The sequence below is a fragment of the Euwallacea fornicatus genome, chromosome 28 (genome assembly GCF_040115645.1).
Source record: "Euwallacea fornicatus isolate EFF26 chromosome 28, ASM4011564v1, whole genome shotgun sequence".
In the NCBI taxonomy this organism is placed as follows: Eukaryota; Metazoa; Arthropoda; class Insecta; order Coleoptera; family Curculionidae; genus Euwallacea; species Euwallacea fornicatus.
The window spans coordinates 2,798,618-2,814,362 of NC_089568.1; the positions used below are offsets into that span (position 1 = coordinate 2,798,618).

Consider the following 15,745-nt stretch of genomic DNA (forward strand, 5'->3'; position numbering starts at 1 on the left):
GGTGCATTTTTAATTTGTCTACAAAATCGTTATTACTTGAAATTTTTCGATAAAAATTTGCACAGGCCCGTTTTAAGAGGTGGTCAATTCAGTGGAATGCACAGATTTTTTTCGAAAAAATCGCTGATATGATTTATTGAAATTTTGCTCCTAGAAATTGCCATAATAGGCCTTGAATTTTATATCAACCAGGCGATTTTGGATGAAAATATGCTGTTTATCGAACTCTATAATAAAAAAAAAACGGGCTAAATCGCACGATTAATTACCTTTTTAGAGACTGATCTCAAAACAAATAGGTCACATTATATATGTACCTCCTTTGACTAATATCTAAAATAACTTTTAAGACTTTTGCAATAACAAATCTCTTGATAAGACATATAATAATTGTACATATTCAGAAAGAGGTGTTACTTTATGTTATGAATAATAGCTCTAATTGGGCAAATCTATAACTTATCCCCTTCCATTGTTTTCAGTTTGATACAATAATAGTTCTATACACATTTCATTGAAAGGTGTGTGGAACTGTTATTGGATTTGATTGCCTGATTTCCTACTATTAAATCTGTGTTCACACCAGTACTTTCACCCTAGGATGTGATTATGGATTTTTACAGGATCTATGGCAATTAACGTCTTCAGTGCGATACAATTATGTTCATAAAACAGTGTTACCGAGAAACTGAATCAAATGGGCAATGGACTTTAGTGATAATTTTGCGTGGAAAATAGTGAAAAAGTACAACCTTTAGTGACTGAAATTTTGATTGAACATTAAAAATGCAAGTAGCACAAATTCCAATTTATTTGTAAGCATGTAAGTAGCCAATCTTGACAATTTTATGAATTCTCCATATATGCATAGATTGGAATTTCTGTCATCTTGTATGCATATTTACAAATACCAAAATAGGAAAAATACTGTACTTCTAAGAACGACTGGGTTTTCTGTTTTGAGTAATCATTATAGGAAAAGAGGAAACAATAGATTCCGCTATTTACTAGGATTGAACAATACTGATATGAAGGCTTGCCGATGTTTTCAATAGTAGCACAGCTCTCACAAAAATTAACATAAACATGTAAAGGGTGATGATTTAAAAAAACTCAAATAAGCGTTTAAATATCGCAGGCATGTCTTGGATAAACTTATTTATTATTTGTTATCAGTTGAATGTATAATGGTAAATAACAAATTGTTTAATTACCACCCTACGTTTCCGGTTGACAGTCTACTGCGCAGCTTTTTTTAGTAATTGATCGTAAACAGATTTTTACTATGCATATATGTACATATTAAAGTCTAATTGAAAAGAATATGTAAAACAAAAGATTCAAATAATTTTTTATAATGGTCCTTAAATGAACTTTAATGGGTTATCTACAACTTAAATAATCTGAATAAAACTCTAAACAATACACCCCACGTTATACAGAGACACTCCACTTGAATTTCAAAATTACTCCTATTTTAAACACTGTTCCAACAATTATGCCAACACATACGTGGGGTTTAACCAATTTCACTAAAACTGTTGATAACTTTTTGGTAATACCTGACATCTATGACCTACAACAAATCTAGTAAAACTGGTAAATACTCCACTCTGTACACCATCTCTCAAGACCCGGCCACATTATCGGGCCATTACCAGCCTCGGCCAGTCCAAGCTTTGTTTAATACAAAATTTCCGTTTGATTTATACCTAATACGTAAACAGATAAACACGTTTGCTGAAGAAGGACGAAATCCTGTGATAGTGCTGCTGCTCCGCGTCTTTCGCTTATATTTTTGGATGAATTTAAAAATGCTTGAACGTAAGTATACATATTTTTTCTTTTTCATTTGGGTAAAATGATATATAACGGTGTATGCCGGCTCAGTGACCCGTCTGTCTTGACCAATCTTAACCATGCGTAAGTTGAAAACCGAGCAACTGAAACGTAATCTGTAGTAGGAGTATCGCGTACTTCTGGTATAATTTTACTTAAAAAATCATAACAATAAAGTAATTGCTCCTTTTCTATGGAAGGGAAGTGGAGTGTTAAAAAAAACTACTCCAGTTTGAGCTATATTAAGTATAATCCAACACCGTTGGTTCAGTGGTTTGAAGTGCGTGGTTTTCGATGGTGTTTCTGGTTGACATTTAACTAGTGCGTAATTAGTGATTTCAATTACATACATCCATCCAAAAAATATTAACAGCAACAAAAAATATCTCAAAAGATTTCTTTTCATAAAATATTATTTTGAAACCTGATGACACAGTCTTTCGGTCTCCCACACAGAAATAACGGTAAATGTTTTCTGTGCCGGTGTGTTACCGTTAGGATCTCAAAAATCGAAAACGATGTTTGTTAAATTCCGGAATCCTCGTTTTCGAAGATAGTCGGAATTGGGTATTTTTTTATAATTAAATTTTGATAACTACTCCAGTACGCACCTTTGCTCCCACACAGAGTGATTCATTAACAAAAGCTGCTACTACACGTCAAATGGTGACCGTTGGTGTAAACATGCCTAATCTAAAATTTGATAGCTTCGAATAAGACACACTCAATTTTACTAAAGACAAATTTAGAGCTATACTTTTTTTCCTTAAGAAAATATATTTTTGAATATGAAACAATTCAATTTATCTGAATTTATATATAAATACACTCGAGATACACAAAATTCAAATTATATTTTAATTAAATTAGAAAAATCACCATTTAAATCATCCACACATCAACTCATTCCATACAAGGGCGTTTTACGTTACTGGAAAAACCTCCGGTTCTCTTCCGAATTAACATATATAAATTATTATAAATGTAGATCGTTGGGCAATTTTCCTATTATGTATTTATTACACACTTCATAGGAAATCTACCAGCATCATTAATCAGTTCCCGAGCCGAAATCACATAAAAAAGAGTTTTGGTCTACTGCAGAAGCTAATACTATAGTACTTTAATGTTGCTGTATCAGCAATACAAAACCTTCTGGGCGTAGTTAAGAGAAATAGTTTTGTATATTATTAATCAATAAAATGTAGTTTTTATACCAAATAGATGGAATATTTATAATTGGGATGAGGATGACTTTCAATTTAAGCTCATTATCATAATTTACATGTTCTCATATAATCATGAGCGCTGCTTTACTTCATTAATAGTTAATTGTATTCATGCGATTACTTGGAAAAAAATTGAAAGATACTGACTTTAAATTAAAAAATATATATGTGTTAATCATGTTCGTGCTTACCTATGTAAGTATACGATGCAGCGATTATTATACCTAAGTATTATAATTGCTGCTAACAAGAGTCTTTAGAAGAAATCATGAGGATCTTGATATTATTCACGTGGCTAAATTGGCACTTGGCAAGTGCCTCGTACCACTCAGACTATCGTTTTTATCAAAAGGAACATGCTTACGATATTCCATTGCAACTTCCGTCTAAAGATTCCAGTAAGTCTACTGCTCACAGGCATATCTAAAGAAAAATAATCCTTTAATATTATTTGTTTTTAGGCAGACATTGGCTATGCTTCATCCTAGGATTATGTTCCATGACATTTAAAGACGAGGTCAATGCTGAAACTCCCAATCTTAAAGTAATCTACCAATGGAATCAACTGGAATTCGACTACAACAGTCCGCAAGAACGTCAGCGTGACATTGACTCTGGAGAGTTTACCCCTGGGGTAATCGCTCCGATAGATGTAGATGTCTATTATTCTCGTATGTAGATTTACAATTATAGAAGGTTATCGACAAAAAAGAAATACTGTTGCAGCTACCAATAAGAATAATCATATTTTCGTCACGATACCCAAGTTTATGGCGGGTATTCCTGCTACCATAGGCACGGTAACCCATAAAGAACTCAATGGTAATCCTTTAATTCGCCCATATCCAGACTGGAATTGGCATAGAAGGGCCAGGGAGTGTCACAAGGATAGAATTGTGTCGGTTTTTCGAGTGAAGGTTTGTGTTCAAATTCTTATTTGCTTGAGAGAAAATTGTGATTTTTAGGTTGATGAATGTGGGAAATTATGGGTATTAGATACTGGCAAAATTGGGTCGAATGTCATCTGTCCTCCTCAGCTTTTAGCGTTTGATCTTAACACGGTAAGCAATAATTTTGGCAATACGTTTCAGAGAAACTTTTTAGTCCTTGATATTGGCCTTACAACACGGTTTCACGGATGTTGTATAATTACGGTGAAAGAAAAAGAAGTCATTCCCATCAATAACAGCAATAATATGCGTATACGGTTTTTTACACCATTATCGATGGTTTATAATAGTTTCTTCGTTATGCAAAACTTTCAGTTAGATCCAGTAGAAATCGTTTTTGTGGAAAAAATCTAATGAGGCTTTTTTTCTAACTAATATTAAAGTGATTAAATTTCAATAAAGCTTATATTACAATGAGTATTAATTTCACGGCTCAAATAGAAAATCTCATCTTGTGTTGGGAAAATCTTATGGCCAATATTTCAAAGCTTAACAAAACTAAGGGATGCCCCAACTATTATATAACAAAGATCAATTAAACACTTAAAGAAATGATTTTATCAGGAAACTATAATCATTGTGGCGGCACTAACGATGATGTAAAATGGTTAAAAAAAACTTGAGTTGAAGCAACATAATTTCATCGAACTACTCTCATCTATTTTAACACAAATTGTATCAAAATTGGGAGTCACTTGGATGATTAAGCAAGATTAAGACAGTAATATACATCCACACCAAACCTCACGCTTCGTCGCCTGCCAGAAACCATATAAAAAATCCATATTTTTTAATTCGTCGTTGGTATTTGGTTAATTTTGGCCTTTTTGTGAGCGGGTAAAAATTGATCAAAATCGCGTTTTATCTGCACCTTGATAACTCTTTATTTTTGCCTAGAACACCCTGTTACACCGCTATAACTTCCCTCAGGAGGTGGTCACCAACCAACACCTCCTGGTCACCCCAATAGTGGATGTACGAGACTTCAATTCGGGTTGCAGGGATACATTTGTCTATGTCGCAGATGTTCTTGGATTTGCTTTAATTGTATATGATTTGGCCAGAAATATTTCATGGAGAATCCAGGATAAAACATTTTATCCTTATCCAAATTACGGCACCTATTCGATTGCAGGTAAGGTCCCAAAATAGTCAAAACTATTCGAAGGCAATAACTTTATGCAAAAATACCAGGAGACAGCTTTGACCTCATGGATGGAATCTTGGGAATGACTTTATCACCCTATATACCTGGCCAAGACAGAGTGTTGTTCTACCATGCCATGTCTAGCCCTACTGAAAATTGGGTGTTTACTTCCTACTTAAGAAACCAGACAATATTTCAACACGATCCTATGTCTGCCCCCCATATATTCCACGTAATAACTCGAAATATATTAAACTATCTACTAATACAAAAGTCTTTAGACCTACGCTAACACCAGGAGCTCTCAAACTGCAGCTGAAGCCATCGACAAGGATGGAACCATGTTCTTTGGCTTAATGGAAGAAATCCAGATCGCCTGTTGGAACATTAGATCTGAATATGGACTTAAAAACTTCGACGTTATAGCCCAAAACCCTCTAACGTTGCAATTTCCCAGTGGCATTAAAGTTCGTACCGGAAAACTATCCTCTATTCATTTTTCAAATATTCGTTCTTTCAGATAATCCGCAACAAAAAAGGTGAACAAGAGCTATGGATACTGACCTCAAGATTTCAGAAACTAGCCAATGGATCGTTAAATCCTCGAGAACCAAATTTCAGAATCCAAGCTGGAAAAGTGGAGGATTTGGTATATGGTAAAAAGTGTAGGAGTAAACACACGCAGCAGAACCAAGTGAACGGTGGAGGATATGGGTTCTATACACCTCAAAGTGGATGAATTAAGTGAGAAGGGATGTGTGCCATATTGTATTGTTTATGAACGGATAGGAACTGACGATATATGTATTTTATTGCTCAATATAGATATTATGTGTGGAAAATATGTTTGTGAGATATAAGTTGACTATTTTGTTGCTAACTTGTAAGTGAGAAAGTTTAATAAATGAATGGGGAAAATATTAAAGCATTAAAATAACATAAGGTTGAAACAGTGACTTGCAAGAAATAAATGTAAGAAACTGGGCATTTATGCTGCCATAAAAATGTGTAAGGAAATAAGGGGTTTGCTATATTTGGGGTGTGCAATTCTATTGTGATTCCTGCCATATATGTACATACATACAGATTACGCTGTTTAAGAATTGGCACCTAATTATGGGACATCCAGAATAGATTTTTAAACGTCTATGATTTCATTGCTTTTTATATCTATCTAATCCATAAAATGTGGTGAGTGATTAAGTCTACTGCATTAATTTGTTGTTGCTGTATTTTCGATATTGGAAGTATTTGTGTTGGATATTGCCGGTCAGTCCAATGCTGGTCTGCTTGATTCTGCAATTGGCGTTATTAGTAGGAGTGACTTGGATTTTCTTTCTTTTTTTTTTAATTTAGACATTCGGACTTTTGTGAGCTTCCAAGATAACTTTTGCTTTTGAATTCCCCTGGTGGTGATGTTCCGGTGACAGCTATGTTTGTAAGTTGTTCAGATTCTTGAAATTCTTTTTTAGCTTAGAAATGAATATGCAAACACAACCCTTTCTAACTTGTATATATTTTCTCTACTTATGTCCTGTCCGAGACAAAATCGCCACACCAATCTTAAAATAAATTGATTCCTACTTTCTTTAAATAAAATCATGAGAAGCCCTCAAATTCAGATGCAATAACTTTTCGGACGCAGAAGATGATTCTCAAATAAAGTATCTAAAACTTCTTGCATGTTAAAGAAAATTGGTCTTAAAAATTCTTTTCAAAATTGCTTCAAGTCTGCACAAAAATCACGTTAAATTTTTTTATGCGTCAAAACTCCATTAATAAATCTATAAAAAATGTTCAAAATTTTATTTTAAATCCTGCTTGACATTGGCATCTTAAGAAAAATCTCAGAATTTTTAATACTATAAACATGTTCATATCCTGGTGTGATGAAATTTTATAGAAATTTTACTTCAAAAATTTTATCCAAAAACCTTTTAAGAAATCATTCAAAAATCATAGGAAAATCGAATTCAAGTTATGAAAAAGTGTGTCGAAACCCACCTAATAAATAAATTTATGGAAAATAAAACTACAGTAAGTAGCGGGTAAAAGCGGGAAGTGCGAGAACATAGCAAACACTTCCAATATCGCGTGTTTTGTTTTAGTCACTTTCTTTCATTGAAACTGTTGAGTTTATTTGAAATAAATCACATGATAAAACGTTCAAGTCAATAATAATACATACAAATGCAGCTTATTTGACGGGTCTATTACCAAATTTAGCTAAGTTACTTAACGCTGTAAGGATCCCTAAATGGAACTAAGAAAAGTTTCAGATTTCTCCTAAACCACTGATTTAGAATAAATGAATGCACATTTTTTTTTTAAGTTTTAAGTTTAAATGTTTATCTGCCTTTTTTGGAAAATTAGCCACATGGTTGCGAAATCAGAGAAAGTGGCATCAACATGACATCTTAGTATTAGATATACGGCCATTGTGCTGACACATCTTATATCTCTGGCGACAACATGGCGCCATAATCTACCATCGCGCCATCTTTACTACATTGAATCCTTTTATTCGCATGTTTCATTTCCAAATTATAAAACCTTAGATGTAGCATTACTGGCCACAACGTTGATAGCTTTTAGCACTAATAAGACTGGCCAATCAAAACCCTCGTTAGAAAATAAATCAAAGGAAGGTCCCTCAAATTTGAATCTCTCTAAAAAAATGAAAACAAAAATATTGGACATAACTTCCTGGCTTTTTTAGATTTTTGGCCATGTTTCCAACATTCCCTAAGACTAACAATTTGCGACAGTCACTCCTCAAAAAACGAAGGTTTTAGTTAAATACCTTAATGGCACCAATGAAACTGACATATACTATATATTACACATTATTATTATTAACGCAGCGATTAGAACATATAGCTGTGAAGTATTTTACAACTAATCAGTATGTGTTGTAATATACAGGATACATTAAAGACCTTTAATTAAACTTTTACTAATTTGAATAAAGTCATAGCTATACAGATCAAGATCGTTTTTAAAGTATGATATTCATAAGCCCCTGCATAGAAATGAATTAGAAATTATGAAATCACAAATATCTGAATAATGTGATCTCACCAAACAGTTTCACTATTACTCTTGGATTGGGTTATCTTGTCTCTCAAGAAATCATGCACAGCATCGTAAGTAAAAATAATTATTTATGCGATTATTCTTGCCGTCATGTAAGTTGGTTTGGTCTCAGCCTCAAAAATCGATTAAAATTAAACAACAATTTTCTGTCTTCCCTTTTTGCCATTATACACTTAACACAGGGTACCATACCAGAACATATTATCTGGTACACTAAGCGGAAAATTGGAATGTTTTCTCCCACTCGCACAGCAGACTCTCTATAGGCACAAACTGCAATTTATTATCAGTAATTACATTACAAGTATTTAAATAATATGTAACCATTCACTTTTTGACCATTTCACTAGCCATAAGCACTCTTAACTGGCTTTAAGAATAAAAATTAAAGCCTCGTTATCCACATATAAATTTTTTGTTTATATGTTTATAGATTTATAAGACCGCAAAATCTGAAACCGCACACGATTTAAACACAAATAAGAATAATTTTCGGTTGTATTTTGTCGTTTTTTTTTGGCATTGTCGTAATAACTGACAATAATTAACGAGAGATTATTTGTTGTGCGTTTAGTTTCGATTCGGTCTTCAGTCGGAGATTTGCGGACAATTCTATTTGGTTTTGGTAGAGCGATGATTGTTGGTTTTGTGCATCCAGTGACGAGTATTTAGGCTTTAGAATTTGAGGAATATTGCGCGAGTTGAACTTGGAAGTATCAACGAAATCATGTAAGTAGTGAATTATGTAGGAAAACCTCTGAGTTTGACTTGGCTTAAAATTTATTGTAAACACATTAAGATATATTAAAATTTTCACTCTTTTAATTTTTTTTTATTTCTAAATTTATAAAATAATTGATTAAAATGTTCCATTCCTTCACCGGCCAGTTTAAAATCTTTATTTTCACCTTATTAATGATCGAATGGACTATCAAAGTTCTTATTCTAAAAGAAATTTATCAAATATAGAGTTGTTTAAATAAAATTATTGATATACGTTTCAATTGCAATATTCCATTTATATACCTTACTCAACGAAATATTTCCAATACTTCTGTCTTTACTCACACTAATGTACTAATTATTGCATTAGAAATTAATTGCAACGGTTCTGATTACGGAAATTTAAATCGCGTAAAACCTCCCTGTGGTTCTTACGGCCATTTTTGGAATTTTACTCAATAAGTTGGTTGGTTTCTTTTCAATCAATACCAAATATCGCAAAATATAAAATGGCAAAATACAACTTCAATAGCGAGCTTCTTCAATGAACTGTGAAAACTTTTTAATTTTCTATTCGCTACTAGACGTATGGTTTGATGAAATTTCTATTTGAGTATGTACTTATTCATTTCCACATATTTCGTAATTTAAAAACATACCAACGCAAAATTTTGCGTCACAAATAATAACATTGAAAATCGATAGGTAGAACAGTTTTTTTTTGCGTATCGTTTAAATCAATTCAAAACAACAATGAAGTGGCAAAAAGAGGCGGTTAAATGCGTATAAGGCTAGAAAAGTAAGAGCAAGTAAGTGCAATTTTGCAATGTCACACTTAATGTTTTTGTTTGTGTTTATAACTCAACATGTAATCAACCGTAAATTTGTTTATTCTGTTATTTTATTCTATTTTTCGTTTAGCAGTTAAACCGAACAATTATTACCATTAAACAAATCATGACGCAAATAAATTTAAAGATGACTAAATAGATTTTCATCAAGTCAAAGAAAGATAAACATTTAATTTTTCAGAATTCGTCAGTGCTTTATTAAATTCTTCGCCAAAAAATTTTTATGAAGGGATACATATGAACGTAGTCATGCCCTGGAAAACAATGGATTTCCATCCTTTAATAGTAATATAAGCTTATTTAAATGTATAATTTTTTATGTTTTACAAAGTTAATTTACGCCTTATTTCACCATTACTAGCCTTAAATAATGATGTGGTTGATTGAGTAACTCTGCTTTAATTTATTCAGCCTTTAGTTGAATAGCCAGTGATCTAAAGCAGTGCAAGTTTTTTTGCACGAAAAATTGGGCATTTTTGCGGTTGCGACTAAAAATGTTTGCCAATAATATTATCATTGCTTCCAAAGGAAAATTTCTGCATATAACCGCTTCTTAAGCATGTTTTCATCTCATGCAAAACCATAACTGAAACCTTATTAATCTCTAGCACAAAACTTTCAATTAAGACGTGCTCTAAAGCTTAAGAAAATGGGAGACACGGTATAATTCCACGCATTGTTACCGCTTTTCTCTTGAACTTTTGTTTATTTCAATGGAAAAACCGCATTAATGTATTGATTCATCATGGCCATGCATTTATTATTACAGGATTTGCATTTGGCATCTGAATTAAACTGAGATAATGTAAGAAAAATGTCCTGGACAAAATGGCGTTGGATAATTGGTTCCATCAAGAGTGGCACCCCCCAGCCGTCCACAACACATTTTTTGAAGCCTCCAAAAAATATATCAACGACCATGATTACCACGTTCGTAGGTTTCTTTTAAATTATTATAAACAATTAATAACTGACTCTTAATGTTTTCGTAACAGGTAAAAAATTTTCAAATACCACTAACAATTATCTTCCGATATTCTTGGCGTTCCAATTTCTAAAGCCCCGAGAACAGGGCCATCAGAAAATAGAGGGTACAGAGATAGAAGAAACTCAGACATTAGATAACCATGAAGCTACAAGGAGAGTTCCCTCAGAAGTTTCTGAAGAAAATAGTGGATATAGGTATACATTCGTAAAGAGTGGGTCAAAGCAACTCAGAGAAAGTTTGATTAAAGTTGAAGTGAAATAATTTATAAATTGAAGGGATGTTATTAGATTTAAAAAAAAAATGCAAGTCAAGTACAGGGTGGGCCAAACCAGATACATTTAAAAAGAAAATCCTAATTCTAGTCAAGATTGGAGAACTCGTACATTCAAAAATACACTGAAGATGTTTAAATAGAAAATAAAATGTTTAATAAGAAAAGATTTGTAAAAAAAAGGCAACTTTTTGAAAATAATCATTCTGTAGGCCTGAAAGAATTATAAATGTAGTTTTTAATTTATTTAAATGTAATTTTAAATTTCGGAATTCACAGTTTTTCTTTCTCAACTTTAAATTAAAAAAAATATATCCAACTTGGCCCATCCTATACAGTTGGGCTTAAAAAGCTACCAAATTCCGGTTTTATGTTTAAATATTTGGGATGGTTATATACATTACGTGTTTCATTTATATTTTAGTCTTTTTTGAGTACTTACTGTTTAATAATTCGGGCTGAAACCTTACATGCTTCTTAACAGGAATAACGCACTTCAGACGAACCCAAAAACGCCAATTGTAAAATCTTTACCATAACTTTCAAAACTTTAAATTACAGCTACTTATGCGATTGTGAGGTAAATTACAACCCGACGTTTCAAAATTTCACACTTAAATGCAAGAAAACCGTCTTAAAACAGATTTTTCTATATATTTAATCTGAAAAATAGAGTTTTTCAAACAATATTAAAAAGTAAATGACAACGACATATGTCAACAAACATTTGATGTTCGAGGTATAACTGCAATTGAACACACAAGGGGTCGCTTCGCATAACGTCTTTAAATGTTTTAAGGTATTATTTAATTTTATGGATTTTTACATTTTTCTGTACAAATCAGTAAGAACTGTATCAAAAAGCAAAAACTAATTAAGTTTGAAATTTATTGAGTGTTGTTACTCTTTACTTTTTATCTAAACAACATTTATTATCACCAGCGAATCTTTAGGGTCATTTCCAACGGTCAGTATGATTGGGCTAGAAAAGTTATTAAGTGCTTTAAATGTTCTAATTTTTGGGAAACTTATTTAAAAATCATTTTCGCTTTTTTTCGGTTTTTGTGTCCTTAATGCATATTTATTATTTAGTAATTAAAGTTGAAATTCTTATACATATATTCCAACAAACTTCGGGAATCCCAGGACTGCCAGTTCTGAAGCGTTTGTTCTGATCTATCAAGCTCTAAATAATAGCTATTTTAATTATTTTTGCGTTAAATACAATAAAACTCAATCTTAAATCACAAATGTTTAAATTTTATACTGATAAATGTAAAAATTCTGGAATATTTCTTAAATGGCGTTAAAAAAGAAATATCAAATGTCTTTTTCATTAATTAACTTTTTCCATTTAAGATGAAGTCATCAATATTAGAGGCCCTTAGTCGTGGTGACGTCACTACACGTAGTCCAGAATTTTGATTCTTTATCATTTGCATATTATTAAAATTTTGAAGATTATCATATTTTTCTCACGAAAAATGACCTTGCACTCACATCAGAAATTAAAATCCAACCTGAACAATAATTATTCGCAGCAGGAGACCTGCAGAAGATTTTTTCCCAAAATTCTACTCCTCCTACACGGCATCAAGCAACCCATACACTCACTCACTAGGCTTTCCAGACCCTTTCGCAAACCCTAACATAGTCAAACATGAAGCTTATAGAGAAGCACATAGTTCGAAACCCCTTGAGATTTCAGGGCCCTTTAAAACTTACTACAGATGGAAAACTTTAGACTTTGCCTACCCTTCACTAGAACTCAAAAGTGAGGCCATTGCCAATGAGGATTTTGTCGCTGAAAATAATCTACCATTAGGTGAGATTTTGTTGAACAGGTCTGTGAAATAGTTTTGTATTAGATTAATTAAGTTTGATTCGGTTTATGGTGCAAACTGAATTTACAAGCAATCGATTGAAATTGGGTTTATTCAACATCCAATTACGTCTGTATACAAAAATTGGCTTGAGTAATAGATAGGTATCCATGTTAATTTACGTTAAAATTATAATTTGATATCACTTTTAAAAATTACTTTCCAAAATATGGCATAAAGTGACCCAAATGTACAGACTTTTAAGAAAAGTTTTGAGGTTCTTTTTCATTTGTGGTTTACTTAACAATTTTCTGATTTCACGTTCTGGTATTTGCATTTCCTAGAAACTTTAGTTTATGTTTACTCATTCAAATACTATTATATATTGTCACTACGAATTTATTACGAATTCTCATTTCTAAGGCATCGAAGTGTACAAGCACCGAGTTTTCCTTTCGATGCCCAAGTGGAAGAAGGGGGTTCCCGTGACATTAGCCCAGATTCCCAGGGTGCCAAATGAGGAATCCCCCGAACTAGAACCCTACCCAAATTGGGAATGGCATTCAGAAAGTAAGTTATTTCATATCAAGTTCGTTAGGTACTAAACATGCGTACCAATATTGCTGCATGGCATTTTGCATTAACAAAATGTTAATATTATGTAAACTTTCACTATACCTATAATCTACCTATAGTAAATGATTTACTAGAAAAGTTCAAAGGCTTTGCGTAATTTCATAAAAATTGGTAATCGGCAAAAAATTAAATGGCTCGCAATTAATAGGTGAAACGACCAACATATCGTTAGTAAATTACTTATACATCAACCCGAGTATGAAACTTTTTAATTAAATGAATTAATAACATTTTACGTAGTTCAGATTCAGATTCAGTTCAAAAGGTACTTGAATGTACATTAAATGAAGGAGAAAGTGAAAGCATGTTCTCTTAATAAAAAAATTTATTAAGTGATTTTGTACCGTTCACTTAAATCTGCGAATTAATTGCAAGCTTACAAACCGCAAAACAAAGTTTTGATTTGCAGTCTTTGTTATTATGAACTCTTTTAGAAACCTGCGAGCTCATCACTTCAGTATTTCGTATGCAAGTAGACACTTGTGGCCGCCTTTGGGTCCTCGATTCAGGCAAAATCATGATCACAACTGAAGAAGCCACTCAGCACTGCCCTCCAAAACTTCTTATCTTCGATTTAGAGACAGACGAATTACTTACGAGTTACATTTTCGATAAGAAGTTTATTCTACAGGATGGTCTCTACTCTAACATTATTGTAGATATTAGAGACAACGACTGTGAGGACGCTTATGCATATATGTCGGACGTGTGGAGGTGTGTTAAAAAGTATTACTGCCTTCTCTCGATTTTTTAAGTATTTTTTGCACTTTTAAACGGAGAAAAGCGCAAAATTTTAGATGAAAATGGTGGGTTTTGTTGTATTTTAGCATTTTAACAAATTTCAGTAGAACGGTTACACGCAGTTCTATAATTCAATCCATGAAATCGTTCACCATTTTTTCCATAAATTAAACTAATTCTTCTTTTAACACATTATAGAACAGTAACGTTGATCAGTGTCTTTTGTAGCGATATTGCCAAGCCACTCTTCGTCATCCAAAATTATACTACAGACTTCGACAAAATGCTGATCTGCCAAAAATAGCACAAAGCGCCATTTTTAACATAAAACTGGTTTAAGTATTGTCCTTCGCAATTTTTACTGCCATTAATAAATTCTTAAGTGCAGAGAATAACCATCTGAAACCCATTTAGATTTGGAATAGTGGTCTACAGACTCTTCGACGGCAAAGCTTGGCGCATAACCAACCACCTCTTCTATCCTGACCCTCTGGCCGCCCACTATCGCTTACACCATTTGAGATTCTACTGGATGGATGGCATTTTTGGCATGGCCCTTAGCCCTTCTAGTGAAAGTCATGAAGATCGTCTCCTCTACTTTCATTCCATGTCCGGATACCATGAGTTTTACGTCAAAACCTCTTATCTCCGCAAGGAGAGTGCCGAAGAAGGTCAGAATGCTTTTAAAATTTTAGGACAAAGTAGAGGTTTGTTGCTGTAACGATTACAAATAAATAAGTTTTAAGGTAATTTGTTTAGGGGACCAAGGCCACGTATCTTCTTCTGTGATGGACGACAATGGGATAATGTTTTATAATCTAGTCGCCCTGGACTCTATAGGTTGCTGGGACTCCCGGAAGCCTTATGTAAGGGCTAATTTGGGGTTAGTTGCTAAGGACAAAGAGACTTTGGTGTTCCCTAATGATATTCGGTGAGATTAAATAATTTTAAAGTGTGATTCTGACTAATATACCTATTAGACTGGACCAAGAGAAAAGGCAAAGTATGTGGATTATCACCAACAGGCTGCCATATTACCTTATAGAAGGCTTGGACATCTCCAAGTTCAATTTCAGAATCATGTCTGCCTATACTGACGATGCCACTAGAGGCACTGTGTGTGATCCTAACGTACGAAGCAAGGGTAGTTTTGTCGAGTCTGACGATGGAATTAATTGTCATTAATACTTTTTTAAAATTACATATAGACCTATTATTACAATCAATTGATACATTGTAGTAATAAAGTGTATTTAAAACAATCTTAACCCTGTAAAAAAACAATTTTTTTAGCTTCTATATCTCAGGATTGCTCTTAGAAGACCGTTTTCAACATAGACTCTTGACACCGAAAGTTATTTGAAGTATTCTTTTTGACCACAAATTTCTGAAGAAATACTTTAGAGTTGAAGCTGGATTGGCCATTCATCCTATTCTCGTCTTAGCTACCT

General features: G+C 33.0%; 1 protein-coding gene across 1 annotated transcript; it reads left to right on the forward strand.

The window, feature by feature from the left end:
• The first annotated feature begins 848 nt into the window (after positions 1-848).
• On the forward strand, positions 849-15,556 carry LOC136347308 (uncharacterized). The gene is made up of 17 exons (XM_066297190.1): positions 849-1,824; positions 3,329-3,466; positions 3,530-3,739; positions 3,795-3,985; positions 4,034-4,129; positions 4,916-5,153; positions 5,213-5,397; positions 5,447-5,632; positions 5,686-5,901; positions 10,640-10,769; positions 10,831-11,017; positions 12,636-12,919; positions 13,341-13,487; positions 13,988-14,267; positions 14,709-15,001; positions 15,054-15,225; positions 15,275-15,556. Exons 1-17 carry the CDS (start codon positions 1,572-1,574, stop codon positions 15,477-15,479), a joined length of 3,411 nt encoding a protein of 1,136 aa, XP_066153287.1. The 5' UTR covers positions 849-1,571; the 3' UTR covers positions 15,480-15,556.
• Positions 15,557-15,745: the final 189 nt, after the last annotated feature.